The sequence below is a fragment of the Electrona antarctica genome, assembly GCF_951216825.1.
Source record: "Electrona antarctica genome assembly, chromosome: 11".
Lineage (NCBI taxonomy): Eukaryota > Metazoa > Chordata > Actinopteri > Myctophiformes > Myctophidae > Electrona > Electrona antarctica.
The window spans coordinates 37061831-37083040 of record NC_136792.1 but is presented as its reverse complement, the minus strand read 5'-3'; the positions used below and the strand labels follow the sequence as shown (position 1 = coordinate 37083040).

The window sequence follows — 21210 nt, the reverse complement described above, 5'->3', positions numbered from 1 at the left end:
AATGGCACGTAAAAAAATCACTTTCACCTAGAAACTCCATTCACACATTTTATAATTCAGCTTACTGTGAAGACAAATGCTGGAACTTTTTACTTTGAAATGATTTGTAGTTTCTGAGTTATTTAACTTAAACGCCCAATGCATTCTCAATGCCAATAGCACAAACTTTGGCATGCTACTAGTCCTACAATGTAGGACTTTCCCTGGACCTTCTAGCCGCTAGAAGGTCCAGGGAAAGGCCTACATACTCTCCAAGAGTTGGGAAAGAACATATCAAGAGAGTGGAGTGGTAGGCCCCCTGGATTGACCAGTGGATGCAATGTACCCCACTTTGAGGTGTCATGTCTTAGGCCTAGATTTAGGGTAGGATTGAACCAGTCGCACTGTAGCCATACAAAGGCCTATAAGGGTTCCCAGATTGTAAAATGTTGTTCCTCCATCTTGGGAGAGTATGTAGGCCTTTCACTGGACCTCCTAGCCACTAAGATGACCACAGGCCCACCACTTAAAGACCACATGTTAGGGTGCCCAAATCTGAAGTTAGGTGGTCAAATTACCTGAAACTGAAGCAATTCAGTAAAGGTCAACGCTTCCTCATGGGGTCATTTTAGGGCCTAGGACCTCCAGTAAAGGGTAAAATACTCTTCTCGGTTGTGGGAACAACATATCCAATGATGAGGACCCCAGACCCGAAGATGTCCCCCTGGCAACTGTTTCAACTTTGGGTCAGCCTACATGTAAAAGTGCCCAAAGTTGAAAGAATGTTGTCAAATGAACTGAAACTGAAGCAATGGTGTAATTATGCCCAAATCTGAAGTTAGGTGGTCAAATGAACTGAAACTGAAGCAATTCAGTAAAGGTCAACGCTTCCTCATGGGGTCATTTTAGGGCCTAGGACCTCCAGTAAAGGGTAAAATACTCTTCTTGGTTGTGGGAACAACATATCCAACGATGAGGACCCCATGCCCAAAGATGTCCCCCTTGCAACTGTTTCAACTTTGGGTCAGCCTACATGTAAAAGTGCCCAAAGTTGAAGGGCAGAGCTTCAACTTCAGCTACCCAGTACCCAAGGTTGAATCCCTTCAACTTTGGGCAGATCTACAAGCTCGTAGTGCGGCACCGAGTGCCACGCTATGGAATAGGGAGAAAATATGACAGGCAGTTTGCTGTCAAAATATGTCCTCCCCGTATTTAACTTAAACGCCCAATGCATTCTCAATGGCAATAGCACAAACTTTGGCATGCTACTAGTCCTACATACTTACACCTACAAACCCCATTCAAACCTATTTAGGTACATCTTACGGTGGACATGTTTGCCTGAAAAGAAATCTTTGAAATGTTTCATAGTTTTAGAAATATAGTGCTTTCAAATTTGAGAAATGTATAATGGGGCTCAATGGCAGCTCTATGGCACGTCAAAAAATTACTTTCACCTAGAAACTCTATTCACACATTTTATAATTCAGCTTACTGTGGAGACACATGCTGGAACTTTTTACTTTGAAATGATTTGTAGTTTCTGAGTTATTTAACTTAAACGCCCAATGCATTCTCAATGGCAATAGCACAAACTTTGGCATGCTACTAGTCCTACAATGTAGGACTTTCCCTGGACCTTCTAGCCGCTAGAAGGTCCAGGGAAAGGCCTACATACTCTCCAAGAGTTGGGAAAGAACATATCAAGAGAGTGGAGTGGTAGGCCCTTGGATTGACCAGTGGATAGTAGTTACTTTGTACATTTTGATTATTATTACAAAATGTAGAATAACCACTTCAGCCCAATTTAAACTTCAGCTATTTGAAAATAGCCAATCTACAAGCACACAGCACATTGCAACACGCTGATGTGATCTTTTAGAGCTGCAATTTTCAAAAGATTGTTTAATCAATAAATTGTAGCCTATATAAGGTATGAAACGGTATATTCTGCATAATGAGTAGCCTACTTTTACTTCCTAGCCTACTTTTGTACTTTTACTCAAGTTTTATCACCAGACTTTTACTTGTAACAGTGTTTCTACATTGCATTATTGATACTTTTACTTAAGTAAAGAAATGTGAGTACTTTTCCACCACTGGTGCTTTCTGGCACAACATCAAAGAGCGTTGTTTCAAGCTGTGGTTGAGTGTGATGATGATAGCTAGGTTATTACCTCCACTGTCTGCAGCACTGTCTGAACACGCATAGATAGATAGAGACAATTATTTGCCAATTATTCGCATGGTGGTCTTTTTTACCCTGCTGTATATCTACAGTACTTGTTCTTTGCCCTGTAATCTGTATCTTAATTGCTGCGTTGCCTTTGGCAACTAAATGGCCCTCACAGGATCAATAATGGTCTTATTGCGACTGCAGGTCGCATTTTTTATGAAAAACATTTCAGTCACTTATTATCCCCATAGATGGTCTTGTGAGTCGTGAAATCACGTGACATCAACTCTACATCTGACCTCAGGCTCAAACCTCAAACCCTTAGATCACAATATATGGATATATGTCAGAACCTGTTCTGAGATTCCATATGTTGATCCTTCCCCATCCATCCTTCATCTTCTCTCTCTCTCATACGTCGTCCTCAGACGAGCCCTCCATCGGCGTCTCCAGTCACCTCGGTTCTCCATACATCTGGCCAGCTCATTTGTGCTTTCTGCGCCAGCAACCTTCTTTAGTAGGTAGGTGTGGGACGTCCTCTCGATCGATACCCGTGTGTTGGTTCCCACAGTACAAGCTTTTTGGCCGGGAGTTCTTGGTGTCGGTGGCAGTGGCCACTGGCCAGCTAGTCTCATCCTCCTTACTGCTATCTTCTCTGATGTCTCCCTTTTGACTGATACCTGTCCATTCAAACTCTAGATGGGCCTGCCTCAAAGTTATTATTGCACAGACATGCTCCAGTCCTTATATGGCCAGTACAGAATTAATTCCATGTTGATCTGACCCCCCCATGCCAAAGCGTCAGCGCTCGCCCAGCAGTCTACTGTCAACAAGGCGGATGCGGGCTTCTCGCTTCTTAGGCGTCTTACTGGTCTTATACGTGTAGCTCTATATTATGATAGCAATCATTGCTCCATATCTGCTGGCCTAACACCATCAGCAACAAAGAACTGCGGCCACGTACTGACCAAAAACCAGCAGAGGAAGAGATCCTCAAACAGTGTTTGAGATGGATAGGCCACAGCACACTCTCCGTAAACCAACCTGAAACTTAGAGATAGGGTAAAAAGGAGCCAGCTTAGGTGGTTTACTTTGGGCATGGTTAGGATGCCCATCAAGCGTTTCCCTAGGGAGGTCCTCAATGCACATCCCACTGGGAGAAGAGCTGCAGATGGAGTTTTTTCATTGACTCACTGGCCTTGGAACGCCTCGGGATCCCCCAGGAGAAAGTTACTAATGTTGCTCTGGAGAGGGAAGTCTGGAGGTCTCTGGTGGAGCTGTTGCACCGTGACCCGACTACGGATAATAGGTTGAAGATGGATGGATGGATATAAAGTCATGACATACAATACAATAACTATACAACAATACACAACATCAGATTACCAACAGAAAACATTAAAGACTGAACAGAAAGCATCAGCTCTTGCAGATTTCTTTCTTTCTTTCTTTCTTTCTTTCTTTCTTTCTTTCTTTCTTTCTTTCTTTCTTTCTTTCTTTTTGTTTTGTTAGTTAGGTAGGCTACATTGTAGCCTACTGCTTGGCCTCAATCTCAAATACAATGAAAAAAGGTTTGGAATGACTACATTTGGATTTACAACTGCTCTAGTCTACCCAGTACCCCCACCCATTAAGTATGTGGGGCGTCATGAAACCTGTTTGACAGGGTGGGATATGGCTGAGAGGAGGAGCCTGCACCCCCACCCCCACCCCCCTCTTTGTTCATAATCGCACACACACCTCTCACACTCACAGTCACAGCCAGGTCGAGTATAGACACGAGTGACTGAGCTGGGAGAGAACTTCAGTTCAGTTATTGTTTTCTAACAACAACAACGATCCATCATTCATCATGGCCTCCGCTTGTATCCTATGTATCCTTGGACTCCTATTTGCGCGTTCTTCTGGCAGTTCCGACGCACAGACTTACGCACAGTTGAGCGGCTCCTCTGCCGTGCGCTCCGTGTGCAAACCGATCCCCAGCACCTTCTCCCTGTGCCACGGCGTCGGATACCGACAGATGCGGGTTCCCAACCTGCTGGACCACACCTCGCTACGGGAGGCGCAACAGCAGTCTGCCTCCTGGCTGCCACTGATCTCCAAGCTGTGCCACAGGTATGCTACCGTCCGTTAAGGATGTAATCTACTATCTAGCATGTTAAACACATACCAGGCTCTTGTTTACTTGGTGTTCAATGTACAGATTCTTATTTCTTTCGATGGTAGCCGGGATATACTGTAGCTTTTTGGTTTACGATCCAGTTTATTGAGACAATAGTAATACACCGTTCAGTTCTCTTCTCTCTGCGTGATTATTTACCTAGCGTGTTGTAAATTGCGCTGGAAGAGAATCTGCTAAATTGTAATGAAGAGTTTTCCTTCTTTCTTTATTGTTTTCTTAAGTAGCCGCAGTGTAGAAAATAGGCCTACACTGTCTAGTGAGCCTAAAATCCTGTTGCTATTCACATTTGACAAGTTTTGTCAAAAGTGGTACAAATCCTAAAAATATTATCTACAAGCTTAATTTGTGAATGTATGTTTTGGCCAGTAATTAGCAGATAATAGCCTAAGATTTAGACTCGTAGATGTTTTTATCGATTCTGACAGTGACGATGTCAGAATCGATATAAATACATCCTAAATCTTTGACTAAGCAGATCAGTTTTCTGCAGTCGACTCGGGAACTGACTCTGGGACTACTAGTGGAGTGGAAATGTAGCCTACCTCATCTCTTGTCTAATTAATGCCTTTAATTTTTTTGCAAGACAGTATATCCCAGCTACACAACAGGGTTTCTGCAGAAGTTGGCTAGCAAAACAATATGAAACCACACAACAATGTTTAAAATGTTTACTTTAGCTTTGTTCTCACTCAACATTTAGTAGTAGGCCACATTAGTAAGCACATTAGTAAGCATTAGCAACACAACAGCACAGGCTTGTCCCCAGATTGCCGGTACTTAGGTTATACAATAGATAAACTAATCAGGTGCGAAACAGACTAGCAGGGGGTTTCATGGCATTCCTGGCACTTAATGAACAATAGACGTTATGACCTCCCTGTAATGTAGGCTATATAAACATCACACTTTTTTTGTTGTTTGGTCTTAAAATGATATTAATAAAAAGGCTTAACATTTTACAGAAACCCTGAGTACAATACTTGAGTATATGTACTTTTATATTTGTTGTATTTTTATGTTGTATACCCCAGTGGTTCTCAGACTTTGCAGCCAGCAAAATAAAAACAGATAAATATTGTGAAAATAGTGGATCTACATGCTTATGTAGATGAGCAACACACACACACACACACACACACACACACACACACACACACACACACACACACACACACACACACACACACACACACACACACACACACACACACACTCAATCAATATACCAATATATACCAACCATCAAAATAAAATCAATTTACTTTTGCACCACCAGGGATACCAAGAAGTTCCTGTGCTCCCTCTTCGCCCCCGTGTGTCTGCCGGAACTGAGTGGAGCCGTGATGCCGTGCAGGGCTCTGTGCGAGGCGGTCCGGGATGGATGTGTGCCCGTCATGAACGCCTTCGGGTTCCCCTGGCCCGACATGTTCAACTGCTCCAGGTTCCCCCAGGGCACCGACCTCTGCATCCCACAGTCTGGGGAGCTGGAGACCACTATGACACAGGAGGCCACGCACGAGGAGGCGTCCAAAGGTTTGTGCTGTTGTTTCTTTAACCACTTAAACCCCATATGGTTCCCCGGTGTCCTTCAGGGCTCTACACCAGTGTATTTTCTGTTGGCTGTTATTGTGAGGATGGCTTTCGCAGAAAATAGCCGATCGACTAATCTGAGCCATCCCCAGGCCACAATATAGATGCTGGGGTTTAACACTAGCATGACTGGTGTGCCTTGAATGGTTTCCTCCGTCATAGGTGTATGAATGTGTGTGTGAATGTAAATGCACAATCATTGTAAAGCGCCTTGGATAAAGGTGCTATATAAAAGCACCATTTACCATTTATTTAGAATATAGAGCTTACACTTTTTTTCAACCCTACAGGAACTGTGATCTGTGATGCTTGCAGTCTGGCCGCTGAGGGAGAGACTGACATCCAGGACAACTTCTGCCAAAGTCCATATGGTGAGAGCAGTCAGCACCCTCCATCAATAATATGTTTGTTTTACATGAATTCGGTGGCATGCTTTTGTCAAAATACATTTGTTAATAAAAAAATGTTTAACCACCATAGTATATACACTGGCTATTTGAAGATAGCCGATCTACACGCTCACAACGCGTCGTGCATTGCAAACTCCTGCTATTTTCCATTTTTGAAACATTTTAACAACAACAATCTTGTATGGGGGATCCCTGGCACAAAATAGGTGTCCATGGCTAAATAACATATATTTTAGGGGTCCTTGACATGAAAACCACTGACCCTGGTAATGCATACCAAACCTGGGGGTCCTTGAAATTAAAAGTTTTGAGAACCACTGCTCTAACCGCCCCTCCCCCTTCTCCTCTTGCAGCGTTCAAGTTACGACTGGGCAGTGTGTCCGTGGTGGGCGGAGACCGCCAGCTGGTGCCCCTGGGCCGCAGCCGCATCCTGAGGTGGGCCGGAGGCGGAGCAGAAAGAGCCGAGGGGGTCGGAGGGGCCATGGCCCACAATGCCCTCTGGCTGCCCGAGGGGGGGGCCTGCATCTGCCCAGGCCTGGACGACACCATGGAGGCCGGAAGAGCGGCGGAGGAGAGGCATTCGGGAAGGAAAGAGGAAGGGGAGAAGGCCGCACCCGTCGCAGGGGGATGGTTCCTGGGCTTGGCTAAGGCTGACGAGGGACGCCTTGTGTTGAGCAGGCTGGTGAAATGGACTAGAGAGGACAGAGAGCTGAAGAAGTTCATCAGGGCTCTGTTAAGACAGCCATGCTCAGTGCTATAGGTGGATACACATCATCAGCCATTGACATTTTGTCATATTCACTGACAGCGGCTGTTACTGGTGGTTCATATAGTGTCCAATAGCTTGAGATCCTATGTAACTAAGTATCTTGGGATTCTTACTGTAACCTTCTGAAGTATGAATCGACAGATTACATTTTTACTTTTCTAGATGATGTAAGATAATGATTTATCTTATCTTACCTCACAACATTTGACATCAACATTTGGCATTTGCAGCTCAACTGCACACTTCTAGGCTGCCTTCATTATCTATTGTGCCAAGTAAATTGTAACTAGAGAGAGGAGTCTGTGAAAACAATCCCTAGGTTCCGTTTCCGTACTGCGTCGATGCTGTGGAAAAGTTGCATGAGAGCCAACACCTTGATCCGCAGACATCCATTATGTGCTGGCTACTTCTTCATTCCCATTGCAGACATCCATTATGTGCTGGCTACTTCTTCATTCCCATTGCAGACATCCATTATGTGCTGGCTACTTCTTCATTCCCATTGCATTATTGAGCCGTGCACCTAAAAGACTATTCATCTAATCTGGAGTGCTGTGGGATTTTTCTGCTTTTTCAGATATTTTCTCCTAGTACTAATAAACTAGGAAGAAGTTTTAATGCAACCTCCGATTTCTGTCAATAACTGGTGCTGCTGAGGTCCATTATTATCACATTCAAGAGAACAGTCTGCAACCATGCGTTTTTCAACAGACTTACTGAATAAATACAATAGCTATTAGCAGCCTTTGTATTATGGTGCAGACAATGCATTTCAAAGCACCCAGAGCGATATTAAATATGTAGGTTACCCAAAAATAAAAACATTTCTATCAATTACACTCCCAATGAAGATTATTTTTGTCGCATTCCTGAGCCAATAATTTGACGATCGGCGTGGTCTCCGGTCTCTTACTGACCGATGGTGACCCGGTCATCAAATTATTGACTTAGGAATGTGACAAAAAACCCACTTCTTGGACATTTGGTGCATGCAATCATGCCATTAAGCTCAGGACACTATTTCTTTGTACATAGTATTGAATATTGATCATTTGAAAACAATGTTCGCAGTATTTTGAGTGTATACTTATACTGTATATCATGCCTTATTTATATACTTAAATCTAGTTACTGTAGATATGTCTCACGAAGAGTTTGTGTTGAACTACAGTAAATTACAATAAAAATGTGTACAGAAAATAAAGCAGACTTGAATATTATATTGAGACATGTTATTGTTAACCCATTAAAACCGGGAAAGTCTGTGGCATTTTAGCAAGCTCATAGAACGGCACAAAGTGATGCGCTGAGTTTGTATATTTGCTGTCGCGCAGAAACCAGCTTTGTCAAAAATATTAACTTCAGGAAATGGTGGGGGGCATGTTTTTAAAACAACACATATGCTGCACATGTGAATATGAAATATATCGTATATAGCTTATGTCCACATGCAGGCGGCCAATTTCGAATGTCATATAAACATATATGTTGCATATAAAAATATGTTCATATATTTAACTTTGTCTAGGCCTCGTGGGGTGCATCAGCTAGGTTGTGAGGTAACGGGGTGCATCAGCTAGGTTGGGAGGTAACGGGGTGCATCAGCTAGGTTGGGAGGTAACGGGGTGCATCAGCTAGTTTGGGAGGTAACGGGGTGCACAGCTAGGTTGGGAGGTAACGGGGTGCATCAGCTAGGTTGGGAGGTAACGGGGTGCATCAGCTAGGTTGGGAGGTAACGGGGTGCATCAGCTAGGTTGGGAGGTAACGGGGTGCATCAGCTAGGTTGGGAGGTAACGGGGTGCATCAGCTAGGTTGGGAGGTAACGGGGTGCATCAGCTAGGTTGGGAGGTAACGGGGTGCACAGCCCAAAATATTTGGGAACCAGTTTTCTAACCCATTAAGATCTGCTGAGGCCGATTCTACAAATGCCTACTTAATCGTTAGTTCTGAGCTTGTATATCTGCTATTTTTGAATAGCCAACGCAAAATCTAAAATGACATGGATGCTTTCTCGGTTTTAAGGGATTAACAGAAATATCACCAACAGCACCTTTAAAGAGTTGGAGAGACAAGGAGACGCCTCTTACTGAACAAACACTATTGCAATGATTATCACATTATAGAGCTTTATGTTTAACGCTTGGAGTTTAATATATGGAAAATATGTTGTATTTCTGTAGGCTAATGATTGAATATTGGTCAAGTTATCAGTCTGAAGGTAAACTCTAGTCTAAGTCTACGGTGTGTATTATTTTTAGAATGATGAGCCAAATATCATTGCTTTGGTTTCTTTACAATTACTTTATTAGAATATTAGTCAACCAGCGCCTCCCACACACACACACACACACACACACACACACACACAATTATTTAACACACAGTTTTTATGTTTAAAGTCTTTAATTAATGCATTATTAAAAGAACAAAACAAGATCTTAAAACCTTTTTGGTGCTAGCCTAAGAAATGACAAACATAATCCAGGTAGTATTATACATTTTAACGTAAAACTAAAACAAAAAACAGAAAGCTAACAAACGCTAAGACCACACTGCAAACAAAGAAAAAGCCCAAACTGAACGTGTGGTTGAAAAGTCATCAGAGCCTTGCAGATCTTCCCTTTACAGACGCAGGACAGGTTCTCCCTGTCTCCCTGTCCACACATACTCTTATGCTCTCGCCCCATAGAGCACAAATACCATAAACAAAAGAAAAACAAATAAATAAATCATTTAAGGTAATCTGTGCCTGGACAGTGGGAGACGATCACGCTGCAATGGCAGTTATTTTCTGATCCACTCTGAATTAACTTGTTACACTCTCAAGCTTTTTAAAAAGCTAACAAAGCTGGGATTCTGAAAGTGTTTTTCTTTTAATACAAATCTTTTCAATCCCAAGACCTCAAGCCAATCCTGAACAAAGTCCTTCCTACTAAGGAGACCGTATAGGGTACGTACAATCCATTTCAGGCTCATGTTCTTTATTTGTATTCGAACGAACCACAATATTCTGTACAAAGAAGGCATCAAAAAAACGCTATTCAATATGTTGTCCGGCCCCTGCAACCTCCCACCTGCAACCCCTTGTTGACCTGCTGTCACCACTGAAATTAAATATGTGAAGTTATGGGATATGGATACAAGGGGCTGCCAGATTAATTAGTTTGAGCTAGAAAAAGTGAAGATGCATCGTTTCGATCTACGTATGTAAACTCAGGCAAGGTGTCCAAAATCGTGTTTAAACCCGCCCCCTCCAATTGGCACAGATTGGCCTATCTTTACATCCCTCACTCAGCAAAGACCAGCTGCGTAGACGTAGAGCACTAGATGTCACCTCAAACGGGACAACTATTGGCTGTCTAGAATACAACATGAACAAGGTGTCTCAGTGCTAATCACATCTACAATAAATCTTCCACTTGGATGAGCCAAATTAGTCAAAATTGAATGACGCCATACTTAAAATACTGCGTCAAATAGTAAAAATATCCAACCTACAAGCACACAATGCATCATGGCACACTATGAGCTTGTAGATCTGCTATTTTCACTAATGTCTGCATATTATGACCCAGAATAAGGGATGCTAGGGCTTGTGGTGATGTTCTATTGCCTACTATATTTCTGTATGCAGCAGCATGGCCAGATTCATCCTTCAAGTCTTGATTGCCATTTATTGTCAAAGACAGGAACAGGATTAGAGCAACTCCCAAAATGACTTAAAAAGTGACCAAATTTGACTGCCTTAATTTCTCCCTTGCTGCGTTAGGGCAAATAATGGGTGGATAGTGTCATCAAAAAAATAATCCAAAACAAGGATATTAGACATCCACAAGTGAGAACTAATCAATAATTGTGTACCCCCACTCCAGTCTAATGTAAATTAGAAAAATGGTGCTTCTACGGTATGGTTAGCCATGGTCTTGTGTGAGGCCATTTTGTCATCACAATTCCTGATTAACGTCCCAACATTTAACTGTTAGGAATGAATATTTATTTACCAACCAGAATGTATATCCTGGCTAACAGAGACTAGAAGTCCAGAACCAATTATTTTGTAATGTAATTTCTGTATTGTAAATTATTCTTAATTGTAAATTGTGTATTCATTTATGTAAAGCTGTGTTGCTTGCCCGTTTATGCAGCTAAACAAAAGGCTCGGTTCGCTTCTTTGTGAAGCAAGAGCCAACCGCAGCATGCTTTAGGGTGATTTATTATCATATTCAGTCATGTTAAACATCATAGAAATCATACATTATAAAAAACCAAGGCTGCCTGACAACCCTTAATCTATGAGCATCTGTAGTGTAAAGCTACAATCCCTAATTTCCATGTCCGTTGCGTCTCTCTCCAAACAGAGAGATAATTGCAACGATGTCCAAACTAACTTCTTCAAATAACTTTACTGACATTGTCAACCTGGGGTCCTACCCAATATCTGGGTCTGAATGTCTCAATAGAAAAGTAGGGAGACCACCTCCAACCAATGAAGATATGCTAGTTATATTGTATTAACATACTCTACCATACAGATTGGTTAAAACGTTTTATTCATTTAAAATAAGTTCTGGATTGTAGCTTTAGATACTTGACAGGCATGTCCGTTAATGAAGATGGATAAATAGTGATTTCATTTCCTGGGAGAGGTATGAGACGAGTGGTGGCAAGGATATGCAGGCCTGAGACGCTGAATCAGGGGATGGCAAACTGAACAACCAGCTCTTCTTTCGCGTCCACCTTGATCTGAGATATTGCACTGTATGCATACGCTGCTATCTTGGACACCTGTAAGAAAAGAAAAAAAGGGTTGTAATCACTGTGAGGTTTGCCAAAAACCACCCAAAATGTGCAATGACGTTCTACAGAAAGTCATGAACGATCTCGACTCCCTAACGAAACTCAAAATAGCTTATGTACAAACTTGCAGCGCAGCACTTGTGCGGTTAAATTATTGTGATGCGATATTAACTATTTTCGCTGGGGACCCCCTTAACAGTTCTACTGCATAACCCGCGTTCCCCGCTATTTAATCCAATATTCTACGCTGCCGAGATTGTTTTATTACCTTTAGAGCATACGCCGAAGTATTTGCAGCTTTCAACCATGAAAATTCGGCGAAAAATAGTCTGATGGTTTGTTGTTGATCAGAAGAACCTGCGGCCATGACAATGCGAAACGAAACCACCCTGCACCGCATGTTGTAGTCTAAACAAAACAGCCCGTTCACATGCATTGGGCTCAATTTCCTAGAAGCCCTAGCAGCCCAGAGGATGACTTGATTTCCGGTTTCATCATCATAACGTGACGGCCTCGTCACCAGGTCTGGGACAAATCCACTATTTCTTTAGCGGGTTTAGAGTATTACGCGTGGATTACCCTGGATTAAACATTAAACAATTAGCCGCCGTCAAATTGTTCTCATGGACACCTCAACACTGAGGTCTGGAATCGAAACTCGGACCTTCGGTTTCCCAGGCCGGCTCTCCAAACATTCAACCATGGCCGCTTCTTGGTTACTCATTCCCTTGTTTTGTCTCTTACTTTAGATTTGTTTTTTCCGGACCACAAATGTTAAGAATTTGATTTAGACATAATGTTGTTTAGACAGATGCAAGATTCACTTAAAAGCATCTGCTAAAATGCATCTCAAAAGAGTTATAAAAGTATAACTGACAGTGTCTGCATTTATAAAACGTGTTAACATTCACCTGCTGAACATCTGAATATGGCACCAGATCGCTGGCCAGCACTTGGTGTGGCTGGCTGGTGAGAGAGGGCAGGGCATGGGCCTTCTTCTGCGGCATAGTGTTGCTCAGCACTGCCAGCTTTGTACTGAAAGACAAACATACAAAACAAAAGCTTTACCCAAACAGAACCTGCATGTTATTTTTATTAACCTAGTTTGTTTAAAGTGCACATTGTAAATTCTTTGCATGTATTATCACGATTATTCAAATATAGCAGATCTACAAGCTTGTATATCTATTTTTGAATAGCCAAATGACAGATGTTTTCCCGGTGTTAATGGGTTAAAATAATGACCACATGCCTGTATTGCCTTGCTTTGTCCATATATTCATGCTGCTCCATCCCCTGAGAGTCTGCGGCTGAGACATCGATGATGTTCCTACAGACAGAGAAAGCAATCAATCACAGTCTATTCACTCTTTTGGTACATGGCAGACAGACCATGGCCCTGAATTCACAGTATAGAGAGCATGTCTTACAGTGCTGTCTTGGTGAGGATGGATGTTAGGAGAGCCTGTTCGTCTGTGCGTGCCGAGGGCACGTTGGCAGGACTCCAGTCGGTCCCGTTGGGGGGTTTACTGTCGGGGTTGGGATCGATCAAACGCTTATGCTCATCGTCTTGATCCTGCACAAACCACAAAACATTATTTATATTACAGTCAAAGAAATGGAGGTTTTTAGATGTATGGGTGTACTATGTGTATATGGATGGATCTCTGAAGTATGGTGGTCTCTGCTATATACAGTAGGTTCACGTTGTGCCTGTGTACAGGCCAGGGACATATCTGTCCTTGGGAGTTGTTTCCAAAGCATGAAGTCTCTCCTTGCCATAGGATATCTCTTGTCCCCGTTAATATGTTTTGACTTTCATTAGAGTAGAGCCGTCTCTTTACAGTAGCTTTATAACGGTTATACAGCCTGAATCCTTTTGTAATTTGTATATCCCAAATGTCTGTATAATAATGAAACATTCTGGGAAAATATGTAATATTGAAATAATCAAACATATTGGGACAAGGTGTTCAATGTGTCATTGCTGAAACTGGTTGATTGGGCCACGAGTAGGGGTGGGTCCCGAACCTCGGGACCAAGCATGTACCGAACCGAAAGTGCTTGGGTACCAGCCCAGGTACCCGTTACAATAATTCAATTTCGGTCCGCTCTATCGGTTCCCACAGACACTCTGTCACGCGCTATTTATTTATTTTCATCCCTTTTAATAGACGTGCAGGGAACAGAGCTGATCTACAAGCTGCATCAGCGACACATTGTGGGCTGTGTCCCCCAATGCAGATTGGCGGAGGTGGAGCTCTCGCTGCATGGAACTAGACTCCTCTAGTCTACAGACGGGCAACGTTACATACAAACTTTAGCTGTTGGCATAATTATTATTATCTTGCGCCTTGCCTGAGTAGTTGCCTCACTGCACTGCACAGCATTGAATCAACGAGAGGAGAGAGAAAGCGTTACGTGTGTGTCTGTCTGTCTGTCACCGGCGTCAGTTTAGACAGCTTGCCCAGTCTAACTTCGAAGAGAGGGGGTGAAAAAACAAGAAAAACAACAAATGATAGCCTACTTTGGCAGCCCTTGTGCATGCAAATTTCTGTTGGTAGCAAACGACAGCATGCAAGCCACCTTTGTTTTCAATGTCCCTCCATTCACACGTCAGCAAACCCGTTCTCACCTACACCCCCCCCCCCCCCCCCCATTAGCGATGCTAATTTGCCCAGTCAATCAGTGGAACGTGGTTTCACTTTGTTGCGTTTTCACCTCCTGAAAACGCTGTTCTCGTCTAACGATAGCAAGCCGTTTCCCATGAACACCGTTCTCGTCTAAAGACCACCTTAGTGTCTTCTGATACTTCTGGTATCATTGCAATTCAGTGAGTTGAAAGAAAATTATAATATGGTCTCTGTTGGGTGGAAACCTCATGTCCAAAACGGTTGCTTTTCCGGATTCAAATTCAAAAGTAACAGATCTACAAGCGCAAAACGCGTCACTTGTGGATCTACTTGATGCTTTTGTGATGCTGTAGCATGATCAAGTAGCCGGGCATTAATAGTTTGCTCAGTGCATAAACTGAATCTTAACCTTCATCAGGTCCAAAAAAAGTTTCCCATTTTTTATTACACTACTAAAATCAAACCAACTACATCTAGTTTCATCCTGTCTTGATTATTGCCCAACAATTTGGTGCTCTATGCTCTACGCTGCTCTGGGAGGAGTATTGTTGAGTGGATGCATGCTGCTAGCTATACTGTCTTGGGTGAAAGTGGATCAAAGGTTGGCTGCCTTGTAGCCTTGTGACATTTCGGTTCAACATCCATCATACTGGTAAACCTGCACATTTGTTGTGATACATACAACCCACCAATACTAGATATGGCTATGCCACCAGACAGGCTATGGGTGGTCACTTTCCTCCGTCTTTACCAAGAACTAATGAGCTTGAGAAAACTGTAATGTATAGAGCAGGGACCCATTGGAATGGGCTCCCTCCACATATAATATAGTTATAGACAATACATAAAGCTCCAAAAAGAAAATGAAGGAAGCAGTGATTCATAAAGAGTTGTTTAGTTGGCTTGCTTAATGTTTGAACTGTGTGTATAGTGTAATTGGATAGTGTGTAATTTTTTGGCCAATAAACCAAAGAGTAATTATGCTAGTAATAATTCATAGAATGCACTTTTTTGTTTTGTCTATTGGTATAATTCCATTGTATTATGTTTTAATTTGAGGAAGAGTAGCCTTCACTGCAGTGAGGATTAATGGGGATCTGTATAAACATTAAACACCAAAAAACATATACTGTTCTAGTAGTAGTAGTAGTAATAGACATGTAGTCATGATGTAGATCTGAAATGAAATGTACAGCATCATAATAGTTATGATTACATTTCATGTTCACATGTCTCTGGTGGTGCACAAGTTATATTTCCAGAGTTCTAGTGATGGCATTTGTGCACCACCATCATGTCATGTGACACACATACATCTGTGTGCAGTTGACAGACACAGGGCTGCAAATATAGACTATGAATGATAATGAGTCTGACCATTCATCATGACCTGAAAGTAAAACCAATAGACATGTGATTTTGAAGTAGACAGGTATGCCTTGCCTTCTGAATCTTGCACATTTGGTACTGTTGCTAAAGCTATATTAATATCATCCAGTATTTATTATTATATTCTTAATGTATACTTAGGCCAGTCTCTTCAGAACATGCTTGTACTTGTATGTGAGTGAGAAATAACAAACCTCCAGATTCGTGAAATGGGTCACATTTCTACTGATCAAATATACTATAATGTTAAATAACGTTGGTTCCAAACACTGAAGGTTAGGTCAAATCCAATAGTAGTTGGTTATAGCCTTGGATTTAGATCATCATACCATGATGTATTGTATACATTTTAACAGTTGTGCATGAAAACAGATGTCATACACCTATGATAGTCTTTCTTGACCCAAGGCTAAATTAATTACAGTAGGCCAAGGCAAGTTTGCTGCTAGCCGTAGCAGCCTTGGTTCCATTTGTACACTCCCAGAGTCAAAGGAACAGATTGACACTTGCAATCAAAGTGGTTGCATGGGCCCTTCCTTGTAGCATCTACTAGCAATCTGATGCTTCTATCTTCTATGTAAAAAATAACTAGCTTCTCAAAAATCTTAACAAAAATCAATCACATATCAGTTTCAGGGGCCGAAAGAACCCCTAAAACGCAACGATATCGATCGATAACATCTCCGATCAAATCAAATTACACCCGAGGACTGGAGGAGGAAGGAGAAGTAGAAGGAATAAGAAGAAGTTGGAGAAACATGGGTAGCATTAGCATAGTTAGCATCACCATCATTACCTGCTCTGTGGTCTCGTTCTCGCTGCTGTAGCAGCAACCCATGGCGTCTGTCCTCCTCCTCCTCGTCCCACTACAACTACACCACCTACACTACAACCTACAGTCACTCCAGCTTCACGACAAACACACACAGAGAGAGTTTGTATGTTTGTTTAAAAGTGTGTGTTTTCTTGTAGTATTCTTCTCTTCCAGCTGAGTGTCACACAGAATGGAGCCACAGTCACATGACAGCAGCTGCTCTCTGGACGCATAAAGCAACAACACTGCGACGTCACGTCCGCTCTTTGTGAAGCCACCGTCCCCCTTTTTGAAACTAGCTCCTAGCCACTCACCCTACAGCCTACAGCTACACACCCTTGCTCTGGTTTGAGTATAGATATATAAATAATACAGATGGCACTGGGTGGAAGGGGAATCCCGGTGCCGTCTCTAATATTTGTATTTGTATATCTATGCTCAAACAGAGTGGAAGTGTGTAGAGCGAGTGGCGAGGACCTAGTTTAAAAAAGGGCCCTTATCCATGCCCAGATCAGAGCCATATAATATGTCTATTTCTAAGGCTCTGGCCCAGATGCCCTTATCACTGACAGTGGAACAACCATCTCTGGCCTGGCTCATAACAGAAAATTAAACAGGTACCCTCACCCTGGCCTGACCTGACCTGAACTGTCTGAACATGTATTTTCTGTGTACTAAAGAGCTGGAGAGACAGGGACAATTCAATTAAATCTTTATTTCAGACTCAGGGTCCATATATCACATACACAATGACATAATAGGCTACACAATAAATAATAAAACAAAACAAAACGACAAATGACAATAACATATAGCAATGATTGATCAGAATTTTGCTATTTAAACATTTATTTTTAATTTTTACGTTATCTTATTTTAACAAAACTATCACTATCACTGTAGGCTAATTCTGTAAGTAAACCTTGCCGAGCCATGAGGCCCATAGGGCAGGAGCTTATCTCCTGTTTCTGTAGCACGAGGTGGCTTGATGTACAAGTACACCCCCTGGACAGTGGACATGATCATGTACAAGTACACTCCCTGGACATGACGCTAGTAACTATATTTCTGCCCTGCAATGGGAGGGATTTTGGCTTATAGTTTTAGACTGCGTCGGAGGGGCGCCATCTCAAGCGAACTTGAGCCGACTCAGCCCTGTCCCAAGTTGCGACCCGATAGGCACAGAATAGTAAATCCTCGTCCCCCCTACAACAGAGCGTAGCGCTCCCTACCCCACTGACAGCACGTCTCCCATTCACAAGCCGCAGTGCTCCTTCCAGCCCCTCCCGTCGCGGGGCACAAAACGGGGTCGCGTCCCAGGGCGGACACTCTAACGGTTAGAGTGTGGTTAGAGTCTAACCACAAGGCCATTGAGCTGGTAAATGGCTATTACCCAGGCCTATTAGTCATCTAAATCTGAAAAGTAACTAGTAACTAAAGTTGTCAAATAAATGTAGTTGAGTAAAAAAGAAAATACTCAAGGAGGGTAAAAGTACCTTGAAATTGTACACATGCACAACACTTTAGTAAATATACTTAGTTACTATCGACCACTGCATAAAATAAAGTATTTTAGTTGTAGTGTTAGTTCAAGTAGATGTCCTGTGAACTGGTGACTGTTGGATGGTTAATTTGCTGGGATCATGTCGATGCCAGATCTTTGCCATGGCCTTTTCCTGGCCTGTTACAGCACTGAAATCCACCTTCTTCAAATACGACAAAACAGAGATGATATGAGACCTACACATGCAAACACACAAACACACAAATACACACACGCACGCACGCACGCACGCACGCACGCACGCACGCACGCACGCACGCACGCACGCACGCACGCACGCACGCACGCACGCACGCACGCACGCACGCACGCACGCACGCACACACACACACACACACACACACACACACACACACACACACACACACACACACACACACACACACACACACACACACACACACACACACACACACACACACACACACACACACACACACACACACACACACAATGGTGTGTTATCCATGGTTGCATACTGTGTTCTTCCACACAAGCACTTTATCTACAGTTAGCTACATTAACCCTAGTGTTCCTATTCTGGGGCCAGAAAAATATGTAAGAAATGTAAGCTGTGAGCTTGTAGAACAAGACAGGAATAAAAAAGGATTATGGTTTATTTTCACTATACAGCTGGGTACAAGCGAGAAAGCTTGTAGTTCGACAATTTTCAATAAGTCGATGTACATAGGTTTAAACTAAAGTCGTTAAACTGGACCACACTTTGAGAACCACTGATCTAAAGAGAGTGTAAAGAGCGTGTAAGAGGTTAGAGATGTGCACCCTGGCTGTATTCTCGCCCCAATTATTTTATACAAATTAAAATAAAAATGTCAAGTCACAGATCACTTCACTGTAATGCAGTTGTGCACAACCAGAGCAATAGATCTGTGTGTTCAATTTGGAGTATGAATGCTGTTGCGGTGCAGACTGTAGCTAGGTATGTAATAGGAAACCGATCTCTGCTCCATTGAAGCACCTGCTAAAATGCTGTGCTGCTGCATGCTTGCTCAGTGCCTGTTACATGACACACACACACGCACGCACGCACGCACGCGTGCGTATGCGAGCAATAATTGCAAACTCTTTGCAGTGACACTCTTATCTCCCTATACATTGCCATATGACAAATAGCAGATGTACAAGCTCACAAGGTGTCGCATTGCAACATACAAGGTGTAACAAAACGCTCACAACACACGTTGTGAGTTGTAGATCAGCTATTTGCACTACATTTGCATGACTCTTGTACGACGACAGCATTCAATCACAAAAAAACAACACAAAAAAACATTAAAAAGTTGAAATATGGAGATACAGCACAAGGTTTCTGCTGTGTATCTATCTACCTGTATCCTGGTTGGTTCTCTATGAGGTTCCCATGCAGAGTGATGGTGTGGAGATGCACCAGTTCTCCCAACTTGTCCACCTCAGACAGACTACAGATGTTGTTTCCATGAAGATACAATACACGCAGCTCCCGTAGCTCACACAATACCTGGGATACATGCACACGCACGCACACACGCACACACACACACACACACACACACACACACACACACACACACACACACACACACACACACACACACACACACACACATTTAAAAACATTTTGTTCCAAGGACCTCCAGAACAAAATATTTGAGTAAAATAATAATAATAAATATATATATATATATTCAAAATGTGTCTGTTAAAAGACAGTTCACTGTGTCTATATGTGTAACAGGTAACAGACTTACGGTGTCTATGTGTGACATGCTGTTAAAGGACAAGTCCAGCCAGGCGAGCTTCCGCGGTTCTGCCAGGAAGCAGCTGATGTTGTGAAGGAAGTTGCTCAGGTCAGCTATGTCGTTGTTGTTGAGACGCAGAGAGCCACACAGGTATTTGCTCTCCTTATTCTTCCTCAACGGACGCAGTCCAGCTCTGGGCTCCTGTGCATCTGGAACAGGGAAAGAAATGAACCATGGGCATGTGGTGTGTCTGTACTTAGTACTTACTGAAACACTCACAGAATCCCAGCATTGTTGTGGGCCGGGGAAAGCTTTCACAAAAGAATAGCAGATGGGTAGCCTCGGCCCCAGCCTTACTCATCTGCAAAGAGAAAAGCCTGGGCACGACCTATACTATACTAAGGCACGGCATCGGTACTCAATATCGACCGATACACAGGTTATGGGAATCGGTATCGGGAAGGAAAAACTGCTATGCTACGTGTACATCGATACCAACGGGCAACAGGCACACCCCCCTTGTAGAGATGGAAACCAGGCTGTACCTGCCACCCCTTGTAGAGATGGAAACCAGGCTGTACCTGCCACCGACGTGATGCTTTGAAATGAGAAATCCACAGGAGCACTGTACATGTTCTACAGACTCCTCCAGACAGATGTGTGAGGACTGAGGAGACTCCAGACAGATGTTTTAACCTGAGGACTGAGGAAACAGGAAATGGCATGAATTGGTTTTCTAGCTCAATGGATCTCAGAGTGGCATCCAGGGACCCTAATGGCCTATTCATACTCCAGTTTTAGGTGATAAGGTGCGTTTTAGGTCACCGCGGCATGCCGTCATGTTGTAGTTTTCGGAGGCCTTAAGACTAACAAAATGAAAACCGGTTAAATTTCACTATCATGTCACTGGCTGCTAAAGCTACAATGAGATGCAATAGTTTATTCAGATGGTGGAAAACTTGAGTACAATTTTGAAGTATTTTTTTTTACTTTACTGGGGTACTTTAAATTTTCAATAATTTGACTTCTACTCTACCACATATTAATGATGACCTTGGACCACGCTGGCTCCCCAAACGCCATTTCGTGCCATGGCCATCTAAGCCGCACACTCCACGCTTGCGTGTAGTGATGACCTTTAGATGACCATTTTGCACTCTGCATCCTT

General features: G+C 42.8%; 3 protein-coding genes across 3 annotated transcripts; 1 reads left to right on the top strand and 2 right to left on the bottom strand.

The window, feature by feature from the left end:
- The first annotated feature begins 3975 nt into the window (after positions 1–3975).
- sfrp2l (secreted frizzled-related protein 2 like) lies at positions 3976–8113 on the top strand. The gene is made up of 4 exons (XM_079514491.1): positions 3976–4270; positions 5614–5870; positions 6218–6298; positions 6691–8113. The coding sequence occupies exons 1-4, from the start codon at positions 4008–4010 to the stop codon at positions 7095–7097; spliced, it is 1008 nt and encodes a 335-aa protein (XP_079370617.1). The 5' UTR covers positions 3976–4007; the 3' UTR covers positions 7098–8113.
- Positions 8114–11302: 3189 nt separating this feature from the next.
- lamtor1 (late endosomal/lysosomal adaptor, MAPK and MTOR activator 1) lies at positions 11303–17010 on the bottom strand. The gene is made up of 5 exons (XM_079514763.1): positions 16722–17010; positions 13334–13479; positions 13156–13233; positions 12815–12938; positions 11303–11891 (listed from the first exon to the last, which is right to left on the bottom strand). The coding sequence occupies exons 1-5, from the start codon at positions 16761–16763 to the stop codon at positions 11799–11801; spliced, it is 483 nt and encodes a 160-aa protein (XP_079370889.1). The 5' UTR covers positions 16764–17010; the 3' UTR covers positions 11303–11798.
- An 837-nt stretch (positions 17011–17847) lies between these two features.
- Positions 17848–20745, bottom strand: lrrc51 (leucine rich repeat containing 51). The gene is made up of 4 exons (XM_079513953.1): positions 20624–20745; positions 20052–20251; positions 19653–19801; positions 17848–18479 (listed from the first exon to the last, which is right to left on the bottom strand). The coding sequence occupies exons 1-4, from the start codon at positions 20673–20675 to the stop codon at positions 18329–18331; spliced, it is 552 nt and encodes a 183-aa protein (XP_079370079.1). The 5' UTR covers positions 20676–20745; the 3' UTR covers positions 17848–18328.
- Positions 20746–21210: the final 465 nt, after the last annotated feature.